At 41.4% G+C, this 24,979-nt stretch overlaps 2 protein-coding genes and 1 long non-coding RNA gene across 3 annotated transcripts in view; 2 read left to right on the forward strand and 1 right to left on the reverse strand.

Moving 5' to 3' along the window:
- Positions 1 to 24,979, reverse strand: part of LOC138964044 (uncharacterized) — a 428,123-nt gene that overhangs the window by 279,371 nt on the left and 123,773 nt on the right. The window lies entirely within an intron of this gene.
- Positions 6,969 to 10,790, forward strand: LOC138964038 (isatin hydrolase-like). Its single transcript, XM_070335917.1, has 3 exons — positions 6,969 to 7,188; positions 9,111 to 9,303; positions 9,867 to 10,790. The coding sequence occupies exons 1-3, from the start codon at positions 7,016 to 7,018 to the stop codon at positions 10,314 to 10,316; spliced, it is 816 nt and encodes a 271-aa protein (XP_070192018.1). The 5' UTR covers positions 6,969 to 7,015; the 3' UTR covers positions 10,317 to 10,790.
- Positions 14,446 to 24,979, forward strand: part of LOC138964039 (isatin hydrolase-like) — a 15,188-nt gene continuing 4,654 nt past the window's right edge. Inside the window, exons 1-4 of the mRNA XM_070335918.1 lie at positions 14,446 to 14,614; positions 16,922 to 17,092; positions 23,726 to 23,918; positions 24,337 to 24,843. Of these exons, the coding sequence (XP_070192019.1) occupies positions 16,923 to 17,092; positions 23,726 to 23,918; positions 24,337 to 24,843 (870 nt within the window). The 5' untranslated portion in view covers positions 14,446 to 14,614; position 16,922. The remainder of the gene's footprint in view (positions 14,615 to 16,921; positions 17,093 to 23,725; positions 23,919 to 24,336; positions 24,844 to 24,979) is intronic.

Consider the following 24,979-nt stretch of genomic DNA (forward strand, 5'->3'; position numbering starts at 1 on the left):
TCCCTCACGCCAGCCCTGGTCCGCATAATGCCACATCATCGGTCTCTACACCGCCATTCAACTCGAGGGCTATCAACGAAAGACCCCACCGCTTTATCAACAGCGTTACGATATCCATCCACTCTACAAACTTATGTGACCTCACACAGGGTCACGCCGGCGTCACATTCTGAACACATACCTCACCGACGCCGGTCACTACAAACGAACACTGCTGATAAACACTCCGGTCTATATGAACACTGCACAATACAGAGGTGCACAACAGAGCGTTCAAACAATGACATTACCTCATTACCATTTCCAGGACAGCGACTACGTATTGGCATCATTCCCCGCGTCACACAAACCTCGAAGGACCTCACTCGCCGGACACTATCTTCCGGACAAGACATCATCATTCAGCGTACCATCTTCAACATCAACCTGTTGTTGGATTTCCGACTTAATCAAATACGACTCATTGTGTCGTTAACTTTAAATTCTCTCTCCCCATAGGACCCCCTCAAATTCATCGATCACTTGCCAGGTTTGATATTGATAGTTATGCAATGTATTATACATATGATGACAATAATTCTGATAGTTGTCATACCTTAAACAAAACGGAGGACTGTTTTCGCGTAGGGCAGAAGGTACTATCACACGGTGAAAATTAGGATTTTAGAGTTTAAAAGGGATTTAGGTTTTAACGATAATCGTAAATATTATATATGGAATTTAGTTAATAGTAACGAGTTGAACAGTGCGATTGAAGAATAAATTTAGCAACCAAGGGGTCACTTAATATATGAAAGATAGGTTCCAAGTTTAGGTAATAATGTAGATAAGAAGTGAAACCAACAAGGCAAAGGTTTGTTGATAATAACAAGTTACGAAGAACGTTATGATGGATTCGGTGTAATAAGAGATAGATTGGGCAGCCAAGGGGTCACCTGGCACACGAAAGATAGGTCCAAGTTTAGGTAATAATGTAGATGGGAATTGAACCCAACAGAGCAAAGGGTTGATGATAAAGAGTTATGAAGAACGTTATGACAAATTCGGCTAATAAGAGATAGACTGGCAACCAAAGGCCACAAAACGCAGAATAGTAGATTAAACGAACAACCAATCAAAAGGAAGAATAAGAAAAGACAGAAACGGATATATAGGAGGACAAATAAAATACTCGCTTTCTCAACTCTCGGCCCGGACCACTGAATAAGAAGACATCCGACTGGTACCCGGTCAACGAGTAGTCAAGGTATGACGACTTTAACTCTAATAGGATAGGGAAATAGGATGTATATTTTGTAATATGTTGTGATCATTCTTAAAGTAAATTCTTAAATAGTTTTCCTGAATTGTGTGTGGTATGCTTCAAGATTCTTTCTTTTCTAAAGGTTTTGAATGTGAAATGTTAATTTCTCTCTAGTCTAAACCGGGTGATGTCGGTGCTGTCAGCAATGAGCGTATCCGCGGTTCAACCGCACGTTTGTTTGTAAATTGTCCATCATTGTACGTATGTGTGTACGCCCACTGTTATACGTTTTATGTGCTTCTATGGTGGATCGCCAAGTCTAGCACACCCAGCAAACATGGCAACCAAACGTGACACCCTCTTAGCAACGGTACTTAGCCACCACATGTAGCCACCATGCACCATACCTTCATTTCTGAAGAACACATTAACCCAACACATTGAAATACATAACTATAGCACGAAGGAAAGTATAGTGTAGTTAACGAAACATCTTCAGACACCATGATGACGCCATACGCACACAGAACAATACGCACAACAACATACGGGCACGGACCACAACACGCGCAACTCCCCGTGCGATACCTGTTTGACTTCTAAATATGGCAACAAAAGCTACGAAAGAAAGAAAGAAAGAAAATTAAAAAAAAACACGCATGCACGCATGCACACACGTAGGCACACACACACACACACACACACACACACACACACACACACACACACACACACACACACACACACACACACACACACACACACACACATACATACACACACACATACACACACACACACACACACACACACACACACACACACACACACACACACACACACACACACACACACACAACCTAACACAACAAACGATACGAAAAACTAGCATCAAGTAATTACACTTTATAAAACAGGTTGAAACAAAGTGCTCATCGATAAAATATAAAATATTCAGCGTTAAGTGCTTCATTGTGACAGAAGAAAATAAGCATCCCTTAAAATGATAAACCCTAATAAACTGAGTAATCACTGAATATATCTAAAAGAATTTTGTACCACCAGACGTCATGACAAACATCACCCATCAAACAGACACAGGACGTCTTAATCCTCTCTTCCAAAGTAAAATGTCTCTCTATAAGTTAATGTTAGATTAAGTATAGCATCATGGTGCATTTTTAAAATATCTCTGTCACAAATGGAAATAAGAATAAATCCCCCTCCCCACCCTCACCCATAATACAAACACACACGCACAAATGCATTGCACATACATTTACTATACGTACAAGGTAAAGCCTCACTGTTAAAAAAAAGAAAAACAAAATTTGGGGGTGAAAATAAGTAAAAGATTGAGAACAATATCGAAAACGCTTTATACATGTTAGTATATTGTATGTAATGTCTAACGTGTTGTGCTTCTTGTCATTCTTTTAGCATCTACCGATTCAGTGGTTCATGCGCAGCTTCTTGTTTGACGAGGTCTAAGTAATGACCTTCAATTGATGAGGGCTGCCATACAAATACTCTGCCGGATGGTCACATCCTACACAAGCTATCTAAACGCCTTAATTTGCCCTAAAACGATTTGTTTTATTTGATCAAATTGTGAACAAGCATAAGATTCCACTCAAGACCTGCCATGGCAACGTCAAGTAAGATACATGTGTAAAGCCGAGCGGTCTTAGCTTCACATTACTTTTAACTATCTGTGTCTGTGTCTTAGATGTTATTTGTGTTTGAAAGGCATTTGTCAGGATGGCAATCACACACAAGACGAACAGACAAACAGAATATGAACTCAACAAGAATCAGGTGAAGTTCAAAATTGTACTGAATCGAATAAAACAATCATAAAAACAACTCAATACAATGCATGGGTTCTTTGCAGAAAATATATCTGTACATTGGTTCACTATCAGTCTTTCTGATACCAGTCTGACACCATTTTGTAATTCCGAGAGTGAGACGAGAGTCCCACTTCTGTAATTTTTCTACTCCCTATAAAATATTCTAAGTCCTAATTCACTGAAAATTTGGGCATGACCCGTAGGTACCCTTTAGCAAAATACGCTGCTGCAACAGGAAACCTAAAACAAGTCGCGTAAGGCGAAAATACAATATTTAGTCAAGTAGCTGCCATTTTTCAGCAAGACCGTATACTCGTAGCATCGTCAGTCCACCGCTCATGGCAAAGGCAGTGAAATTGACAAGAAGAGCGGGGTAGTAGTTGCGCTAAGAAGGATAGCACGCTTTTCTGTACCTCTCTTTGTTTTAACTTTCTGAGCGTGTTTTTAATCCAAACATATCATATCTATATGTTTTTGGAATCAGGAACCGACAAGGAATAAGATGAAAGTGTTTTTTAAATTGATTTGGACAATTTAATTTTGATAAAATTTTTTATATATTTAATTTTCAGAGCTTGTTTTTAATCCGAATATAACATATTTATATGTTTTTGGAATCAGCAAATGATGGAGAATAAGAGAAACGTAAATTTGGATCGTTTTATAAATTTTTATTTTTTTTTACAATTTTCAGATTTTTAATGACCAAAGTCATTAATTAATTTTTAAGCCACCAAGCTGAAATGCAATACCGAACCCCGGGCTTCGTCGAAGATTACTTGACCAAAATTTCAACCAATTTGGTTGAAAAATGAGAGCGTGACAGTGCCGCCTCAACTTTCACGAAAAGCCGGATATGACGTCATCAAAGACATTTATCAAAAAAATGAAAAAAACGTTTGGGGATATCATACCCAGGAACTCTCATGTCAAATTTCATAAAGATCGGTCCAGTAGTTTAGTCTGAATCGCTCTACACACACACACACACGCACACACGCACACACGCACACACACACACACGCACATACACCACGACCCTCGTTTCGATTCCCCCTCGATGTTAAAATATTTAGTCAAAACTTGACTAAATATAATGACTGAAAATGTGGACAGGGGTTCGGGGCCTGGAACAAATTAAACAAGTCGCGTAAGGCGAAAATACAACATTTAGTCAAGTAGCTGTCGAACTCACAGAATGAAACTGAACGCAATGCAACGCAGCAAGACCGTATACTCGTAGCATCGTCAGTCCACCGCGCACGGCAAAGGCAAAGAGCGGGGTAGTACTTGCGCTGAGAAGGATAGCACGCTTTTCTGTACATCTCTTTGTTTTAGCTTTCTGAGCGTGTTTTTAATCCAAACATATCATATCTATATGTTTTTGGAATCAGGAACCGACAAGGAATAAGATGAAAGTGTTTTTAAATTGATTTCAAAAATTTTATTTTGATAATAATTTTTATATATTTAATTTTCAGAGCTTGTTTTTAATCCGAATATAACATATTTATATGTTTTTGAAATCAGCAAATGATGGAAAATAAGATGAACGTAAATTTAGATCGTTTTAGAAAAAAATATTTTTTTTTACAATTTTCAGATTTTTAATGACCAAAGTCATTAATTAATTTTTAAGCCACCAAGCTGAAATGCAATACCGAAGTCCGGGCTTCGTCGAAGACTACTTGACCAAAATTTCAACCAATTTGGTTGAAAAATGAGAGCGTGACAGTGCCGCCTCAACTTTCACGAAAAGCCGGATATGACGTCATCAAAGCCATTTATCAAAAAAATGAAAAAAACGTTCGGGGATATCATACCCAGGAACTCTCATGTCAAATTTCATAAAGATCGGTCCAGTAGTTTGGTCTGAATCGCTCTACACGCACGCACACACGCACGCACACACGCACACACGCACACACACACATACACCACGACCCTCGTTTCGATTCCCCCTCGATGTTAAAACATTTAGTCAAAACTTGACTAAATGTAAAAAAGAGCAAAGCGACGCCACTTTACTCGCCGTGTGGTAACCTGGGACTGCGGAACGTTTTTTGTTATCCCTGTTAGTTCAGTCCACAGGGCGGGGTCTGGTGTACCATTAAATTTTAGACACTTAAGCCAAGTTGGTTGCCAAGACTCCGGAGGACGGTTTAGAGCCCACAACCGTTTGATACTAAGGTTGGGATCCTCCCACAACCGTTTCTCAGAAGTATTGCTATAACTCTAAGTGGAAAGTTTGGTGTACCATTTAGACACTGAAGCCAGGTTGGTTGCCAAGACTCAATCAAAATTAGTGTTTTGTTGACCCTGAATCCCAAACAGGGGAGACGCAGGTTTCAGGTAGTGTCAGTACCTTACTCTCTCATACGCCTTCTCTTCTCTCTCACTTTGTACACTTTAACAAGAAAATTGCATATGGAGAAAACACAAACTATTCCTATAGTCGCTTTTCTCCACACATGTATAAGTGTAATCAGGAACATAGTACTAAGGTGTCCCATTCTAAAGACACTATCCTTCCAGCGGTAGTGGTCGAGGATGTCCTATCGTCCATTAAAAACAAACAAGTAGCGTGAAGCGAAATACAAATTGTTCAGTCAATCTGTCGGCCTAAAACTATAACATCAACACTGAAAATACATAACTACGTACAAAAATACCCCACATGAGAACACTTATTATAAGCCTGTAAATCACAAAAGAATACGTGATATACTCGTTTTTTGTCCGTCCTAAATGGGGTCAAGATTTGATTGCCTATTTTATTTGTGACTTATCAGCACAAACATATTCGACGATGCAGTATTTGCAATACTATTGTAGAGGCTATGCTTTGAGAGTTTATATGAAATCAAACCATCACTGAAAAACTAAACAAGGTAAATAAGAGCAGGCAAGCAGGCAGGCAGGCAGGCAAGGCAGGCACACACGGACACATACACATACAAAAAGAAAACTAAAAGGAACACGTCTGACCATTTGTAGCAATTATTGGTTTTTGCACAAATAATATTTTTCATGTCAACTTAATTTTGTATGAAAGAACAGACAGGCTAGTAAAAAACCCGTAACAGATTTCAAAAAGTAATATAATGCACCGACTTGACGAACTAGGTTAAAACCCCACAGTTTCTGTTATAACACGAAACTCAAAGCACTGAAAATGTGGGCAGGGGTTCTAAATGTACCGTTTTAAATGTTCAGGTTTAACGTCCAAAGGAGTCCATTAAACAACTGAACCCAATTTGTCTTACTCTAAGAGCCTGTAAACAGACGCTCCCCATACCGATCTTTGGAAATAGGATTTCAATAGTTGGGTAAAAGAACATAATAAACTGTAGTTGTATTTCATGATTTAAGTTTCTATTAATATACACGCGGACGGACACAGATCCAGACACAGAAGCGTACACACACGTGAACGTGAAGAAACACACACACACATAAACTGTGCTTTAAACCCCCACATTCCTTCACTCCCTCTCAACCCCAAAGTCCTGATTGTACTTTTGCCACCGCACTGTCCCAAGTTCAGTGTTATCGGAGCTAAACTGTGGACATCCACTTTAAAAAAAAAATCACCCACCCTTATCTTCCTTATCGTCATGCTCCTAAACAATACAGGGAAACAAATCAAAATTGCGAGACTTAATCAACAATTTGAACTTATACAAATCTATCTATAAATGGAAATTCGCTCCCCTATTATTCTCTAACAAAAGAAATAAAGAAAGGAAAGCTTTTTGTATCTTGGACCACCAGGATCTGAAACTACTTGTGAAGTTCTTGAAAAGGAGCCTTTGTCCATTGTGTCAGTAATGTTTTTGTTTTCTCCGGTTTTTCCCTTTTTTTTTATTGATGAATTCATTTTTGCCTTTTCTCGATTTTTATCCACCAAAGACTTCTCATGGACCGTTTACCGATGCTGTGTATGCTTCTGCTGGTGATGACGTCATCATACGAAGCGCTGACCGTGGTGGATATGACGTTTACCCTGGGTGCAGACACCGTCTACTGGCCGGGCAGCCCCCCGTTCAACATGACCATTCTCGCTCGAGGAAATCAAAGCGGGGGATATTGGTAAGATGCGGATTTATAGTCATGTTGGTGTTTTGTTTTCTCTCCAGAATTTCTATTTGTCTTTCTGCATGTGTCTTAACGTAATATTTTAAGTTATTGAGACATCCCAGTGCACTAAGGGATTTATAGAGCAAATCGAGAAAATTCATTATTGAACGAAGCGCATAGCGCTGAGTTCAATAATTATTTTCGAGATTTGCTCTATAAATCCCTTAGTGCACTGGGAATGTTTCAATAACGATATTGTCAGTACCACCATAGAAAAAAGAAGATTCCAAACGCACATTTTGCTACGCGCATTTGAATAGGCATAACTGTGTGGTCAGGTCGTGTACAGTAAGATCTACTTTTGTGTGGGGTGTCTCAAGTGTGTCGTGCTTTCGTCACACGCATTTTAATTTCTGTTGGTAAATTCCAGTGTAGCGTTGAGCTGAACAGTGATGATCTTTCAGAGAGACCTCATTTGAACTCGGAGAAAGGACTGTGCTCTTCGTTATTTGCGATTCGAAACCTCCAGTCGAGCTTCGACGGATTGACTGTGCGGAATGACTCCCCTTGAATTGACTCGAAGGACTCGACGGTTAGCACATTTTCAAAATAAATGTGGCATATTTCTCGTGTTGTATCTTCACTCATCGGGGAGTCTGATACTAAATATGAACGGTAAGAATGCTCTGAACCCTACACGTATTATATCCCCATCGTTTTTTCGTTCACATTTGCCCAACATGTTAATTTGCTGAGCGGGGTTTATGTCGTCTGCTAGGCTAGGGCAATCGAACCACTGCAGTCTGCACTGAGTCTGCACGCATGAGGCAGGCTGGTAATAAGTCTTATATATGGTAAGAACGTTCTGAACCCTACACGTTTTCGATTACGATTGTTCTTGCCTTGAAATAATAATTCGGAAACCATTCATTTACTGAACTGATGCAGTCGTATTTCAGTGTAGTCTGCTACGTATGACAGAGTCGATCGAGTCAGTCTTCCAAATGCTGGTCTATTTATTTATTAAGGAGATTTCTGGCTGGTACGTTATCGGAATAACACTTGTGTTTTCTGTTAGCCGCTGGGAATTGTATACTAACTCATCATTTGGTAATGTGGATGATAAGCTACATGCCACTAACACGGCATATGAGAAGAATCTATGCAAGTCGGCGAAAATGAGATGAAACACAGCGGCTTCTATTTTTAGATCAGTGGCACTGTGGCACGGGCACATGCAATCTGTCAGAAAAAAACCCACTTCTGCTTTAATTGAGAAGCAGGGAATTTATGGTCATTTGGTATTGTGGAGAATATAAGCTACATGTCATTAATTAATTCTGAGGATGAGAGCACAGTCTCGCTTAGGCAAAGGGCGGAAGAATACGCTCTGTGGAAAAGTTAGCGCACTCCAAGAGTGCGCTAACAGTTCTAGCGCATCGCCATTAGCCAATCAACTGGTTCACATCAGTCATGTGACACCAGTACTTACTGACAATTCTTGTTATGGTCTTGACGTTCTTTCTGATGCATTCATTTCAGACTAATTGTGCCCTCTTGCTTCTTAGACACTTCCTACAACCAACCAACCAACCAACCAACCAACCAACCAACCAACCAACCAACTAACCAACCAACCAACCAACCAACCAAACACACAAACACTCAAACACAAACACACAAAAAACCACAAACATTGTCATGCTTCACGTTAACAGTCATAGTCCTACATACAAAAACATTCCCACTACGCACGGAGTATCGATGGTGTTATGTTTGGAATGTGACCCATGCCTGGCCAGATTGGAGACCGTGAGCCGAACTGAATTCACGAGAAGGAGTGTGCCTTCAGGGCTGATGAGGCTTTGAAGCTAAACATCTATAACTACCTCACACACAACGCTGAATTAACGTTGTAAAACACAACATGGCAGGTACGAAAGCAACACCTTCTTCACACCGGAACACGGCGGTACGCATGTGGACGCGCCGGCGCACTTCTACGAGGGAGGATGGCGGACGGAAGAGATACCGGCCAGCCATCTTGTGGGTCCTGCTGTCGTGGTGGACGTCAAGACGAAAGTCCAAGCTGACTCTGACTACCTCCTGACTGTGGACGACATCAAGGTATGTATTCAGCTTCACAGATACTTTCATTCTTTCGCGTGAAAACGAAGACGCAAAGCACCTATGGTCTTTATGTGGTATAAGCTAGAGCATCCTTCCACTTGGTGGCTGCTCCGCCTGGCGTCTGGCATTATGGGGTTAGTGCTAGGACTGGTTGGTCCGGTGTCAGAATAATGTGACTGGGTGAGACATGAAGCCTGTGTTCTGTCTTGTGTGTGGCGCACGTTAAATGTCAAAGCAGCATCGCCCTGATATCACCCTTCGTGATGGACTGGGCGTTAAGCAAACAAACAAAAACACAACAAATCCTTCCACTTGGGATATATACCACAAATAATCAACAACCTGACAACTTCCTGTGCCTGCTATAGGCGTCTTTGGATCAAAGAATTCTCCAGCCGGATTAACACTGACGTCAATTAAGCTATAACGATCATTCTGCACCAAATGGATCCAGGCCGTAGAATTTTGGAATGTTCACAAGTGAATATATGCTCATATCGCATGTACAATCCTTGTATCTATGTTAAGTTGTTCTAACGTAGTCTTTCTGTTTTCCGCAGAAGTGGGAGTCAACTTACGGCAGGCTACCTGACAAAGCGGTCGTCATCATGAACTCGGGGTGGGGCAGCCGTTACCCAAACACTTCCAGGGTGTTCAACACAAACACACCGACCATCCCCGCCACCTTCCACTTCCCGGGTATCCACCCCGATACCGCCACGTTCCTCACCACAGAGCGTGACGTCATCGTGGTCGGCGTGGACACGCCTTCTACGGACCTCGGCCAAAGCACCACGTTCGACACTCACGTCATTCTCGCCCGGTATAACGTCATCGGTCTGGAAAACATGGCCAACGTGGAACAGCTGCCTGCTCGAGGAGCCACGCTGGTGGTCGGCGTCGTCAAGTTACGGGGCGGAAGTGGGGGGCCCGCCAGGATTCTGGGAATTGTGGCTGACGAAGACCCTTTCGGGAACAGAACCGGAAGTGCTAGTAGTCTTGGTGTGTAAGTGTGGATTTATGGGATTGCGATCGTGTATTGTATGATACTTCTCAATTAGCAAGAGTGATTATCCTTCAGTAATTACCTTTGGTTTGTCTTACTCAGTGTCAGAATATGAATCACTCTCGGTTCAATTCCCATTACCATAGATACGCATAGACACGCTTTTTACTTGTTAAACGCAGGCATTCGCATTGTGTGAGTCAGTGTTGTTTGTTCTACTAATCCATAAGCATTTAAGTTGTTTCTTGCGTGCATTCTGTATTTTGAAAATCGAAATGCACTAGCATAGTAGCCTAAGTATTCCGCATGTGCGCGCGTGTGTGTGTCGCTTTGTTTTATTCATTGCACTTTTATGGGCCTTGCTGTCCGTTCTTAATAGGAACAAGAGACTGCAGATGAGAATAACAAGAACAAGTACATTTGTTATTGTTATCTTGTTTCCGTTCTTAGTTTTATTTCCTTTAATTCTAAATAAATTATTGTGAAGAAGATTTCTTTTTTACAAATACAAATATATAATATGCCACATATTAAACAACAAAAGCTTGAATTTCTGTTGGTGTTCTTGAACTGATTGTTTGCGGGAGTTACTGGAAGTTTTCGTATTTACACGTATCCTGATGTTATTCCTCGTCATAGTGTCGACGACGACGACGACGATGTCAAATTGAATGCAAGATCATGTCACAGATATTACCAACTGACGAAAATGGTGACGAAGACGACAGTGATGATGTAGTATAGTACATACCGTTTAATCCATCACTGACAGTAAACAGCGAGGCAAACTTTTTAATTTAATCAAGTTATGACTAAATGTTTTAACATTTACTGGGAATCGAGATGATGTGTGTGTGTGTGTGTGTGTGTGTGTGTGTGTGTGTGTGTGTGTGTGTGTGTGTGTGTGTGTGTGTGTAGATCGATTCAGAGAAAACTACTGGACCGATCTTCATAAACATTTACATGAGAGTTTCTGGGTATGCTATCCCCAAACGTGTTTTTTTAATTTATTTTTTTTATAAATGTCTGATGACGTCATATCCGGATGTTTGCGAAAGTTGAGGCAGCACTGTCATGGTTCACATTTTCGTCAAGCAATCTTTTACAAAGTCCGGACTATGGGATTGCATGCCATCTCCCAAGCTAAAGAATTAATAAATGAACTTGCTCATTAAAGTTGTCATTAAAATCGAATTTAGCAAACAGATTTGACAATGACTGCATCGTATTCCTCATCAAATTCTGAATATACAAATATTACATATGTCATGTTTACTCTTAAAATGTGAACACAATTAACGAAAAATGATTCCATCTTATCCTTTACCATTTTCTGATTTCAAAAAATCATAGATATAAAATACTTGTATTCAAAACAAGCTCAGAAAGTTAAAAAGAATACAGAAAAGCGCCCTTTCCTGCTTAGCACAATACGTTACTGTGCTATACTGGCTTGCCAATTTCACTTCGATTTGCACGTGAAAAGGGAGCGATTACCTTGCCGCGGGGATTGACAAAGATGTATTGTCATCATTTTCACGAGTTTTCATTCACAAGCACCTGGGTAATAAATCTCATGTTCCCCAGGCAATAAATCCCCGGTTACCATAGTTGCAGGAAGCAGGTTATACATGGATAATCAAAAGCAAACCCAATAGAAACGCTCGGGGATTCTTCGGCTCTTTTCATTGGTGTTTCCCCAGACCTAAACAGACGACAACGACACTGCTTTGCAAAGTTCCAAAAACGAACTGGCAAACTGGCAAAAGTAAACAAAAAACAAAACTACTTCATGAAAGGTCATACATTCATCAAAAACAAATGAAACCAAGCGATATGTTTTGTCTTCTTACAGAATCATGGAGTACGTGTATCTGTGTTTCGATACACAGACGTTCGGAGAAACACGAACGTCAAGTTCAAGTAAAACGACCCCTGACACACACATTTTGACCCGTGCACAAGACGTTGTATCAATAAACGAAGCACAAATAAGAATCAATAATAAAAGCAAAGAAAATAGCAACAAGATATGCAAACATCTAACAAAGCCGAGCAAGCAGAATGACAGGTCTAATGACAAACAAAGAGGTACTGAGTCGGAAACAAGATCGCGATTCTTTCCTTCCTGCACGACGCAAATCTTCTGTGACCTTTGACCAAACGTAGCTTCCACATTCGATCACTCAGCTTAATATTTACAACAGAAAGCCGAGGGGGTGGAATACCGAGATGAACCTACCGAACTGTGCATCCTCAAACCTGACATATTCATCCCAACATTTAATGAACTCAAAAACACAGAAAGTTGCTTTCACACGCCAGCTATGATTGCCAGTGGTTATCAAAGCGGGACTCGTGTGGTTATCAGCACGGAACTCGTGTTTCAAAGCATGGCTCCCTGGGTTGATTGTGCACTTATTTTCTCAGTACCAAAATGATGACAAAAACGATGTTTGGTGGTTTGTTGACAGACCAGCTTTTTTTGGTCGGTCCTCGGGGGGCATATCGACTTTTGTTTCATATCTATTGACCGCGGCCCCCTCGGACCGACAAAAAAGCTGGTCTGTCAACAACGTTACCCATCAAACATCTTATATTGTCTTGGTGACAAAAGTACAATGCGCTCAGTTTCATTCTGTGAGTTCGACAGATTGACTAAATGTTGTAATTTCCCCTTACGCGACTTGTTTTTTATTACGTGCAAATGCACCGGCTAGCGAGCGAAGCAACATTCTTGTTGAGTTTGATTTCTGCGTTGAGTTTGACTGTGACAGTCGGCCAATTTGCAGAACAATATGCACAGAATCACCTCGACTTGCGCTTTGTGTTGAACTGTCCAGAATGTATGTAACCGGAAGAGTTCAGGCAAATGTGTATCTGCTGCCTCACATTGTGAATAAACGCAAATCTGGCAGGTCCACCCTCAGTGACAATTTTGAGCAAAAAAACACGGAAGATGTCGTCGAGAATAAAAACACAAGAGACAAGCGTAGAAGGCAGGCATGGTATAGTTCCAATGACAAAAAGTAATGCTCTTTCTAGGAAACATTACCTCCCATCTCTACCGGAAGGAAACATTACCTCCCATCTCTACCGGAGGGAAACATTACCTCCCATCTCTACTGGAAGGAAACATTACCTCCCATCTTTACCGGAAGGAAAAATTACCTCCCATCTCTACCGCAAGGAACGCAAATTCCCTGACAGTGCAAATTCTTTTCAGAGGAGGTAAGAATTCATCCAAATTAGCAAAATAAAGTAAAACTCCTCGTGAGATTTTCAAAGGAAAAAATACAACTGGAGGGACATTTTCTTTTCGACTTCTTTTTTTTTATTCGTTTGTATGTTTAAGATGATTGGTCCCGTACTACTGCATTTAAAATGTACATAGTTCTGATAGCACTAAACACCATGGACTGTCGGGTTTCCTTCAGGTTAAAACGTACTATTACTAAAAACATTTCTTAATGGAATATTTCCAGTATAATAGCCTGACTGGTTAGAGGGGTCCTTATTTTGATCAGTTGATTGTAGTAAACCTCCCTTTAAACGTCCCTTTAAAATCAAATAACGAAGCAGATATTTTACACCACTCACTGCCAGTCAGGGAATATTCGAGCCGTGCGGTTCTTGGGCGATGACAAGTCGATTGTTCATTCAACGACCGTCGTTGGCCCCACGTGCCGCTACAAATTCCAGCCTGGAATGAAATTAGCTGAAAATGAAATGCTATTGAAGTGTAACGTAATACAAATAGAATTTCTGCATTATTGTGCAACAGCTTACACACTACGGAGAGGTTGACAGGTATCTGGGCGGAAAAGTCGCACTGTCTCGTGGCTAGTAACAAAGAGAGGGCACAGCTTCGTATGTCAACAACAACACTCGCTGCTTGTTTTCCCCATGTTATGTTGTTTCCAGTCGTGCCGGTGTTTGTCCCTGGCGTGTTGGCGCGGCCCTAACAAGCGATGCACACCTCTCTCTGCTTCCTGTTTCATTTGACCCATTATCCAATATCACGTGTTAAATTATCAAAGATATTGTGTAGCCGCGCCTAGCGTTGTGTTACTGAGGCATTCCTCGACGCCCAGAAGGCACGGACGGCAACTAGGCAAGGCAAACACGACGTTGCAACAAAGAAGACTTGCAAGTTTCCCGCCCCAGACAGTCTTGTTTATCCATGAATGGTTGTGCTGGCTTCGTTAAGGAGGGGCTCGCTGTTTAAAACGGGGAAAACGAAAAATGAGCGTTTAGCTTGATGGAAGTCAATCGACGAGAATAGCTGCAGCGTTTTTGAAAGTAAGTTGTTTTCCTTGGTTCGCTTTACGTGGAAGTTTGCGGGTTGTGATTACCACTGTGTTCTTTGTGAAATTGTTAACTAGTTTCATGCGTGAAGAGACTTGAACATCTACTGTTGTTGATCTTTCATTGACATTGTCTTATCTCCACAGCTGTTATGGCTTGTGAAGTAGAAAGTTTTGTGATTTAAATGCTCGGATACAGAGGATGAACATGTTCGGGGTTTTTTAAGTCCATTTCAGAAACGTCTACAATATTGTTTCTTCTTTGAAACTAACCTTTTGTCTTTAATTGTCTAAATACGTGTCTATTTCTCTCTTGAGATAAACAACGTATATTTCTGTTCCAACTTAAATCGAATTTGTTAAAGGCCAACTCTGCCTCCCGTAAACCATCATTTTTTGGACACGAACACTGTACACACACTCTTTCGTTTAAACTAGCTCTTACTGCTAGAGTACACCCTAGGTGCCCTCCATAAAGAGTGAGCAATTTTCAAAGAATGTATTTATGCGTGGACAGACGGATTTCAACCCACATATATCGGAAGCCTCGTTATGGCGCTAGACCAAACTTTTAAAATCTAAATAATAAATTGACAGCTTGTTACACAAACATTGTTTAATCACAAAAGAATTCTGTTATCATCGAAACAAAGTCAGTACTTTACAGTTCGAAGTTGTACAAGTTTGAAAGTAGGGAGCCCGGATGTATGTCAAGCAAACTTGGTGAATGATTATACTGTGCATGCAACTTGCAGCTCTTTTGAATTGATGACGGAGAAGAGGGCTACCGAAAACGATACAGCTTTGGCTTTTTTTTTTAAATGCTCGTCGACTGAAATTTTAACCATTAGTTGCTGTGTCCGTGTAGATTGAGTATTGCGCGCATACACGCGTACTTCCGGGACCGGGATATTATTACATCAAATGAGCTGCATCTCACCATTGCCAAAGCAGACCAATTTTCCAATAACCGCTAGTTTTTTTAAGGACGCCGCCACTCGGTTTGTGTCACTATCGGTCAGGTGTCGTCTTTTTCAATCAGAGGTACACAATAACATGGTATTGCAGATACAGAGTCGCATTAAAACCACAAACTGACGACTAAATTTATCATGTATGTGACAAAGGGAAAGTGGGTCACACGGGGCCACGATGGCTCGGGGGTTGAATAAAACACGAGAACTGGTATGTGGTTTATGCATGCTAAATAGCCATTCAAGCAAACTGTTAGAATTGCTTATTTTGATTCCATCGTTATATATGACAGCTAAGACCGTATTTGTTACATTTTAGCAGTGTTCACCCCGAGTTTTTACTGCAAACAAAAATAATAGCAAAATTCCAAAGTATGTATGTGTCCTCTAATATGGACCACCTTCAACAAATCGAAGAAAATAAAAGCTAAAGGCTATTTTCATTAATTCATTAAGAAGCTTGCTGAAAATAACCTATAACTAGCCCTCGAGATTTCCAAAAATTATATCAGTCTTCTTTTCGTGGTAGTTTATAATTGCACTTATTTTCACTCTGTTTTTGATAAGCTCCTCTAGTTTCCTGGTGTGCTTCAAATAATGCTCTCATCAACCCGAAACAGATAAATCTAAAGCATATTTTTATAAGTCTGACTTGTACGCTAAGTTGTATCATGTTATTTTGACGTATAGGGAGCATATTACAGTGATTCATGAAGGCATCTTCACTGGTCAACATTGGGCGCCCAGGCGCCTAATATGGACCATTTGTGATTTTTTCTGTATTTAATTTATGCTGAATGTCTATTAAAGCTAATTCACTCTAATTAGGCCTAACGGTTAACCTAAGAGAGAACGACTACCAACAACAAATGAAACTTCTTCGCAAGAAAACAAGCTAGTTATCAGCATGAAACAAAAAATGGTCCACCTTTGATCTGCCCAGAATTGTGCATGCATAAGAACATCCATCCACTCAGACATATCTCAAACAAACAGTCGAGCTGTTTCTTCTGCAGAATTTAATTATGTTGTGAAATGATTTAGTAGGTTGACATAGTTGTTACGTACAGTTGTGTTTCAGCAATAACATTCCATTCTGAAGTGAAAACGGTCTAAGTTGAGGGACGCATTGTTATTTGTTAAAGCATGGGCGATATGTGGTGGTTTTCCCATTAATATGCCATGGCATATGGATAGACGGACGGACGGACGGACGGACGGACGGACAGAGGCCTTTATAAATATATACGTTATTGATAGTTTTATCTTTTTTGTGCATTTGACTGATGTGATCGGTGCATTTTATCTCATTTTGTTGTACCCGACAGAATGACGTTTACAAGAGCAGCAGTGACGTTGCTCGCATTGACGTCATGTTGTGCAGCACTGAAGGTGATCGACATGTCCTATAACCTGAACGCCAAGAGCATCGCCTGGCCAATCTTCCCTCCCTTCAGCTTCACCATTCTCAACAGGGGGATCACCAAACAGGGATTCTGGTATGTATCTCGCGGAATCATCTGTATGGCAACATTGTGCAGGAAACCAAATCTCAAATCCCTTTGTTTCTTCGCTGAAGTATTCTCTCTCTCTCTCTCTCTCTCTCTCTCTCTCTCTCTCTCTCTCTCTCTCTCTCTCTCTCTCTCTCTCTCTCTCTCTCTCTCTCTCTCTCTCTCTCTCTCTCGAAAAGTTGCCAATAACTCGTCAGAATGATAGTCTTTGGCTTACCAACTGCTGCAAGTACATCTCTACAAGCCCTGCTCCACGACCACCCCGTCACATCATGGAAAAGCGGCCGGCAATGGGGACAACTTGACGTTTGTTGTCAGACTTGCACCGGCGGCCACTGATGGCAACCCAGCTAACCTGTACACGCTACGCTCACAGTGACACACATGACAACAAGGTTCAATGTTATCGCAGAAAACCACCAAGCCAGATGCGAAGAGATGATGATGATGATGATGATGATGATGATGATGATGATGATGATGATGAAACTTTATTTTTCAAGGATAGAGGTTTAAGGCGACGCCTTTTCTTACAACCGGTCCTTACTTCTAATACAAATGTCTAATAAATGATAAACAAGTAAAGCAACATGACAAATAAACAAAGTAAACGAACGAACCAGCAAACAATCGACATGTAAGCAAACAAGCAAATAAACATAAACAACAAAATGACAAAGTAAGCAACATACAAATCGAAAGCGAAACATGCAACATGTTAATTGAGGTTACACATGTAAAGTGATCGACGGTAAAATTCACACGATACCAACGTTTACACTAATGCTAATAATGATTATATGGTGTAGATGATGATGATGATGATGATGATGATGATGATGATGATGATCAAGTGATGATGATGATGATGATGATGATGATGATGATGATGATGATGATGATGGAAAATCGCAACATAAATTCCACATAATACATATAAAAAAGAACATATTTGTGTAATTCATAAAGCTTTGCCAATTGTTGACAGCTACTTGCACGTGTTAAGACTAGTATAGCCATCTAGGTAGACATAAAATGATTATGCAGAGCTTGTTTAAATCTCTTTAGTGAGATTAATGATCTTATTACAGACGGAATGGAGTTCCACACCATAGCGCCAGAGAAGGCTTGACTAGTTTTGAACAAATCAATCCTGGGTATTGGTGGTAGAAAATTGATAGACCCGTACCTTTCGGTGACTCTGTGAAATAGGTCCTGAATATAGATGGGCACTTTGCCATGATATACTTTATACATCATTACAGTCTTATTAAACTGTAACTGTTTAAATAGCGGCAGATAGTTTAGATTCTTTAACTTCAAATCAGCTGATAATTGTGGACCATTTAACATGATTTTAGCTGCCCGACGATGTAGAGAGTTTAACTTTTTCATGTGAATATCAGAGACGCCATCCCAAAGAGTTGATGCGTAATTAATATGGGATAAGATGAGGGCATGATAAAATAGTTTTAGTGTTGCGATATCGACATATTGCTTTAACTTTGATAGCAGAAACAAATTCTTGGATACTTTTTGACAAATATAATGTACATGAGATTGCCATTTTAATTCTTGATCGACTATCACACCCAAAACACGATGTTCCGTTACTTGCTGAACAGGTTGTGATTCCAGAGAAAGATTTAACTTAAGAGGTCGTGACTGGTGTTTTTGTCTTGTTGTAATAATCATGCTTTTTGTTTTTCCTGGGTGCACTATCATAAAATTCTGGTTACACCAACTGTTGACTTCATTCAGACTAGACTGTAAGGAAATTTCAATTTCTTGAACAGTCCTACAGCTTGTGTGAAGCGTCGAATCATCTGCAAAAATTTCCGTTTTAACTTTGGAATTAGATATATGAAGGAGGAGGTCATTAATGAATACACAAAACAAAATAGGCCCTAAAACTGACCCCTGGGGGACTCCACTCTTTAAACATCCTTTGGGAGATGTTTTCCCGTATATAGAAACATACTGTGTTCTGTTGACAAGATATGATTTAAAGAATGAACACGTTGCGGGATTGTTCACGTACAATGCGAGTTTATGTAAAAGTAATGTGTGATCTACAAGATCAAAAGCTTTCTTAAAATCAAGAAATACAGCCCCTGATATGTCCGAACGATTAATTGCCGATAGCCAGTTATCACATAGTGATGAAAGAGCTGTACTACAGGAATGTTTCGGACGAAACCCAGATTGAAAGTTGTGAAATAATGTGCACCTTTCCATGTAGTTCAGAAGATTCTTTTGGATGTGCTTCTCTAAAGGCTTTGATAAAATAGAAAACAATGAAATTGGCCTGAAGTTATTGGGGTCAGACACATCTTTATTTTTAGGAAGTGGAACGACCTTTGCCGTTTTAAATGCATCAGGAAAAATATTTTGTTCAATGCAAAGATTATACACATACGTTAGGGATTCCACTATGTACGGTAGGGCTAATTTAAGCAACGACGGGGGGGATTTTGTCAGGCCCCATGGATTTATTATTCTGAAGGTTTTCTATAAATTTTCCAACTTCATGTACGGCAATAGTTGGGATAGAGAATGAATCTTGTGATTTCAATTTATGAATACAAAATTCTTTTAATCTAAACAACAGGGAGTCCCCACCCTCGACTTCTTCATTTACATTTTTAGATTGTTTCAATCGATCAGCCAAACACAGAAAGTGCTCATTGAATTTGTCAGGAGAAATGGCGCTATTTAATCTGCTATTTCTTCTCTGAGATTGACCTAACACTTCATTTATGGCTTGCCAAAGCGTGGCAACATCTTTTTTTGTCTTCAACCAATTTATGAAAATGAATACTTTTTGCCTGGCGTACTAACTCGGTAACTCTATTGCGTTGTGCTTTAAATTCTGATTTCCTTTGATTTTCCTTCAAAAAATCACGTAGTGCCATAGCTTCTACAATCTCAGGAGTAAGCCATGGTGGTAATGTAGGGAATTTTACTCGGTGTTGCCTCAGAGGGGCATACTAGCTTATCAACAATCGGGTAGAGTATACGTGAGAAACAATTAAGCGCCTCCTCAGCCTCAGTACAATTAAACACATCATGGAACGGAGCTGAAGATAAGTCTATGAAAAACTTAGACTCGTGAAATTTTTTAAAGCTCCGATATTCGATGGTTGTGTGTCCTTTTTTATGACATTTTGGGATTATATAGTTCCATGAGCAGCAAGTCACGTAATGATCACTAATGCCAGAATTAACCACATTATCATTCGAAACCATTGTTTTGTTATCCGTGTATATATGGTCAATTAATGTCGCTGTTGATGCAGTTATTCTTGTTGACGTTTCAACTAGTTGTTGAAGGCCAAAGAGGGACAAAGTTGTGCACCAAGCTGTCTGTGGTTTATGCAAATCGATATTGAAGTCGCCTAATATTAATATAGGCTTATTTTGGCTCTTGATACTGTCCATGAGGTTGATAAAATCATCTGTCCAGTTTGACAATGCAGCAGGGTTTCTATACAGGAAACCCACGAGTAGACTTATTAATTTTGATTTCAAGCCACAGGCACTCAACATTCTCAGCTTCCAAATCGGGTCTACGGTGAGTGTAGGCCTAATTAACTAACAATTCATGTACATAGGCGGCGAGGCCAGTTTGCTGCGGTCTCACGCTGTCACGCCTGAATATAGAGTAATGGGGTACATTCAGAAAGTCATCAGAAACATTCGAATCAAGTCTCGTCTCGCTTATGCCTAATATATGTAACGGTTGTTTGCCTTGATTCAACAGTACACATAATATTATGTCCGCGGTTTTGTTACGCAGGTGATACACATTCAAGTGAGCAAGGCGGAGATCAGATAACGCACTTTTCTTGGGCATACTTATTGCCTACAAAAGTCTGTTACCAAAACAAAATGTTGAACCTGCAGATCAAGATCAGCGTATTCAGCAATATCTACTTTTAAAAAGATAAGCGTATTCAGCAATATCTACTGTCAAAAAATACGTTTTTATTGCAAGAAGGCGCAGAAGATATGCCTCGTCACTCAAAGCTATAGAGCTTTACGCCCGTTCACTCATACTCTTTTTGTCTCAAGAGGAGAGTCCGTATCGTGAATCACTTCAAGTCAGTCAGTTTTCGATCAGAGGAAAGTCTGTATATATCTAGTCACTTCAAGACAGTTTTGCTTCACGGCTCGTTACTGACACACAACCGAAGGAAGCTCCATATGTTCACACACGTATATATCTGTACATAGACTGCACATCAAAAGAGTCGTCACTGTTTACACCACTGTATAACTTCACAGCAGTAAAAGAGAGCGAATACACTACTCACTCCTTGGAAAGCAGAGTCTCAGTACTATAAATGTTGGTTTTCTCGCGTGGTACGTAACCCCGGCGTTTGGTTACGAAATTTCAGGAACAGGATTGCATACACACACACATAAACACACATACATACACCAAAATGACAGAACACACACACACACACACACACACACACACACACACACACACACATATACACAGACATGCACACACACACACACACACATACACACACACACATTCACACACAAACAAACAAACACACACACACACACACACACACACACACACACACACACACACACACACACACACACACACACACACACACTGTGTAATCAGATTACTGGCGAGTCGACAACTGACCAGCCATCACATTTAGCAGTTGCGAGATAAGAAGAGAGCCGAGGATAGGAAGAGAGCCGAGGATAGGAAAGCAAAACGAGAGGATAAGGCAAGTGAAACTTTTAATGTGCCACTTTTTGAAGCTACACCCGAAAAACAACTGAGTAATTGCCATACCGAAGAAGATAACACACCTGACACAGACCTCGACACGGTGACCAGGGCCGGACCCAGGGGGGGGGGGGATCCAGGGGTTCCGGAACCCCACCCCTGGAAAAAGCATGTACCTTGCTTTGAGTGGTTTTTTTTTTTACTAGTTTTAGCACCAAAACAATGCTGCTCTTAACCCTCAAAACAAGGCCCAGAATGCACCAGATTGCACAGATTTTAACCGTTTTTCAAAAATTTTCCGGGGGAGCATGCCCCCGGACCCTCCTAGTTCGCGCGCCTGCTTTGCAGGCGCAGGCGCGCGCTTGTGGCTTCGCCACTTCACTGATTTGCCCCCCCCAAAAAAAGGAGGAACCCCCCCCCCCCCTTACAACTCATTTGGTCCGGCCCTGGTGACCGCTGGAAATTCACGTGCAAACAGTAGTGACTCTACTGTGTTGGCAAGTGGTGACCCATTTTGTGTTTATTCAGCGACATTGCACGCAGAAGAGCACGGGACAGGCACAGGAACAACACACATCACAGGATTGTGACTAATGACAGCACAAAAGAACCGCTGTACATTTTCGAGACAGACAATCTTGTGCTTGTGTCCAACCCACAGATTGAATACAGCGATGAAGTAACATTCTGGTTCATCAAGCAGGGTTCCAAGAACATGATTCCAGAGGAACTAGGCTACATGCAGCGGCTCGCCTCGTGGAGACCAGTGGACAGATGGAACATACCACAACACCATCTGCGGAAGGTTCAAGCAAGACAAAAGATCATAATTGACTTGATCCGGTTCTAACTTGGTTAACGAACATTTCGCGATCGAACATGAAATCGTGTGTATTGTGAAAGACAATGGGCATTGAACGGACATTTATAGCCTCGTTCAGAGCGCGACACGTCTGACATGGTGTAATATCAGTTTGAACGCACACTCGTATTCATGCAACTTTGTGTAAATGCACTATTTGTTTCGGTTTCGATATTTGAGTGTTCAAAAACCTTTCCCCAAATCCAACTTGCAATAGGCATATTGCCTGAGCAATTAAACCATCCTGAATCTCTCCCTCTCTCTCTCTGGTTGAAAAAAAATGTCGTTTGTTTTGCCAATGCCACAACCCTCGTAAAATAAAATAAAATTTGATTTTATTTTATCTCTCTCTCTCTCTCTCTCTCTCTCTCTCTCTCTCTCTCTCTCTCTCTCTCTCTCTCTCTCTCTCTCTCTCTCTCTCTCTCTCTCTGGACTGGTGGATACTTGAACGGATTAGAAAACAAACTTATACATTGACATACTGATGATGATGATAGATTGCTGAATCTTCTGACTTTCCAATGCGGTTAGGCCCCCCCAAAAAATAGGTCTGTTTACGGTAACCCGACCGACCCTATTTTTTTCGCGCGACCCTAGACTTTTTTTTGGCATTTGGGGAAAAAAAAAATCTTGGTTTTTTTGCAAAATAACGTAAAAATATGTTTTTTTGGAGAAAAAAAAAAATCCCGACCTACCGACCCTATTTTTTTGGCCTATGTTACCGTAAACAGACCTATTTTTTTTGGCCTTAGTTGATTGTTTCCAAGTAAGCCACATAGGGTCGATCCTATCTGTAACGACCACCCAAAGGACGGACCGAAAGTGGTTGAAATAGGCAGGTAATCGTTATGGACGGAGAGAAAAAGCTCGTCAGGGATATTTTGGCATTGTCGTTTTGGACAGGTGGTCGTTCCCGAGAGGCGGGCGCCAGGGTAGGTTCGACTGTAATACTATTGGCAAGATATAAGAAACAAACAAACACATATTTGCACAGGTTTGAGATCAACCAGTTCGAGACGCCGGAGCACAAGGGTACTCACCTGGACTCGCCGTGTCACTTCAATGAGTACGGGTGGCGCGTGCACCAGATCCCGCCCTCCAACCTTGTCGGGCCCGCAGTCGTCATCGACATCAGGGGCAAGGTCTCCGACGATCATGACTACCTCTTCAGCATCAACGACGTAAAGGTTGGTGGATTGCACTTGCACAGAATGGAGTTCTCGGTTTTTGTGTGTGTGTGTGTGTGTGTATAGTACGCCCATGGTGCTTTACTAATTTTTGACTGTCGCTGTCGTAGTGGTATGCAGCTCCTTTGGGTGGCTAAAACATTGAGAGAGTGGCAGCGCCGCAGACAGCTACTGGACACTTTTTTCCGATGAGTTGTTGTGGAATGTGTCTAGACTGAATTACAGCCTTACATGTACCGTCCTTCTCGCGAACACGAGCATGTTCAAAGCCGGATCTTTCCAGGCAATCGCTGAACTAAGAACATCCTTTCCTTACGACACATGAAGAATTAACACCACGGATACATTCTGTACAGAGTGGGATTTCTTTCTAGTTGTTGCTAGATTACTTACCTCACTGACCGTTTCCTTGCTGCAGGAGTGGGAGGCGAACCACGGGCGGCTGCCAGACAACTGCATCATCATGATGAACTCGGGGTGGTCGCGCCGCTACCCGGACGCCAGGAAGGTTTTCAACTCCAACGACACCCGGGACCCCGCGGGTTTCCACTTCCCAGGCATCGACCCCGACCTGGTCGTCTGGCTGGCCAGCTACCGTGACGTCATCGCCATGGCGGTGGACACGCCCTCCGTGGACCGTGGTCAGGCGCCCAACTTCCCCACCCACCAGATGCTCGGCCGCTACAGTATCCTGGGCGTAGAGAACGTGCGCAACATGGGCCGACTGCCGCCTACAGGCGCCACTGTGGTGCTGGGGGTGATCAAGCTGCAGGACGGCAGCGGGGGGCCCGTCAGGGTGCTGGCCCTCATTGACGAGAGTTGCGAGTGCGCCAAGAAGCTGACCAAGATTGCCGAAGCTTCGCCACAACGGACCATCGGTCGTCGCCCACCGCCCCCGATGTACGGCGCCTCACCAAGTTACGGGGTATGGAGAACCTCTGTCTGATCTGATTACAGTAACAGTGTATCCACCTTCCATGTTCAAATAACAAGAATGCTTGTTAAAAGAACGTTTACTTTTTTACAAAACCGTACTACGCGTATAGACACTACGTTATGTA

The sequence above is a fragment of the Littorina saxatilis genome, linkage group LG4 (assembly GCF_037325665.1).
Source record: "Littorina saxatilis isolate snail1 linkage group LG4, US_GU_Lsax_2.0, whole genome shotgun sequence".
Lineage (NCBI taxonomy): Eukaryota > Metazoa > Mollusca > Gastropoda > Littorinimorpha > Littorinidae > Littorina > Littorina saxatilis.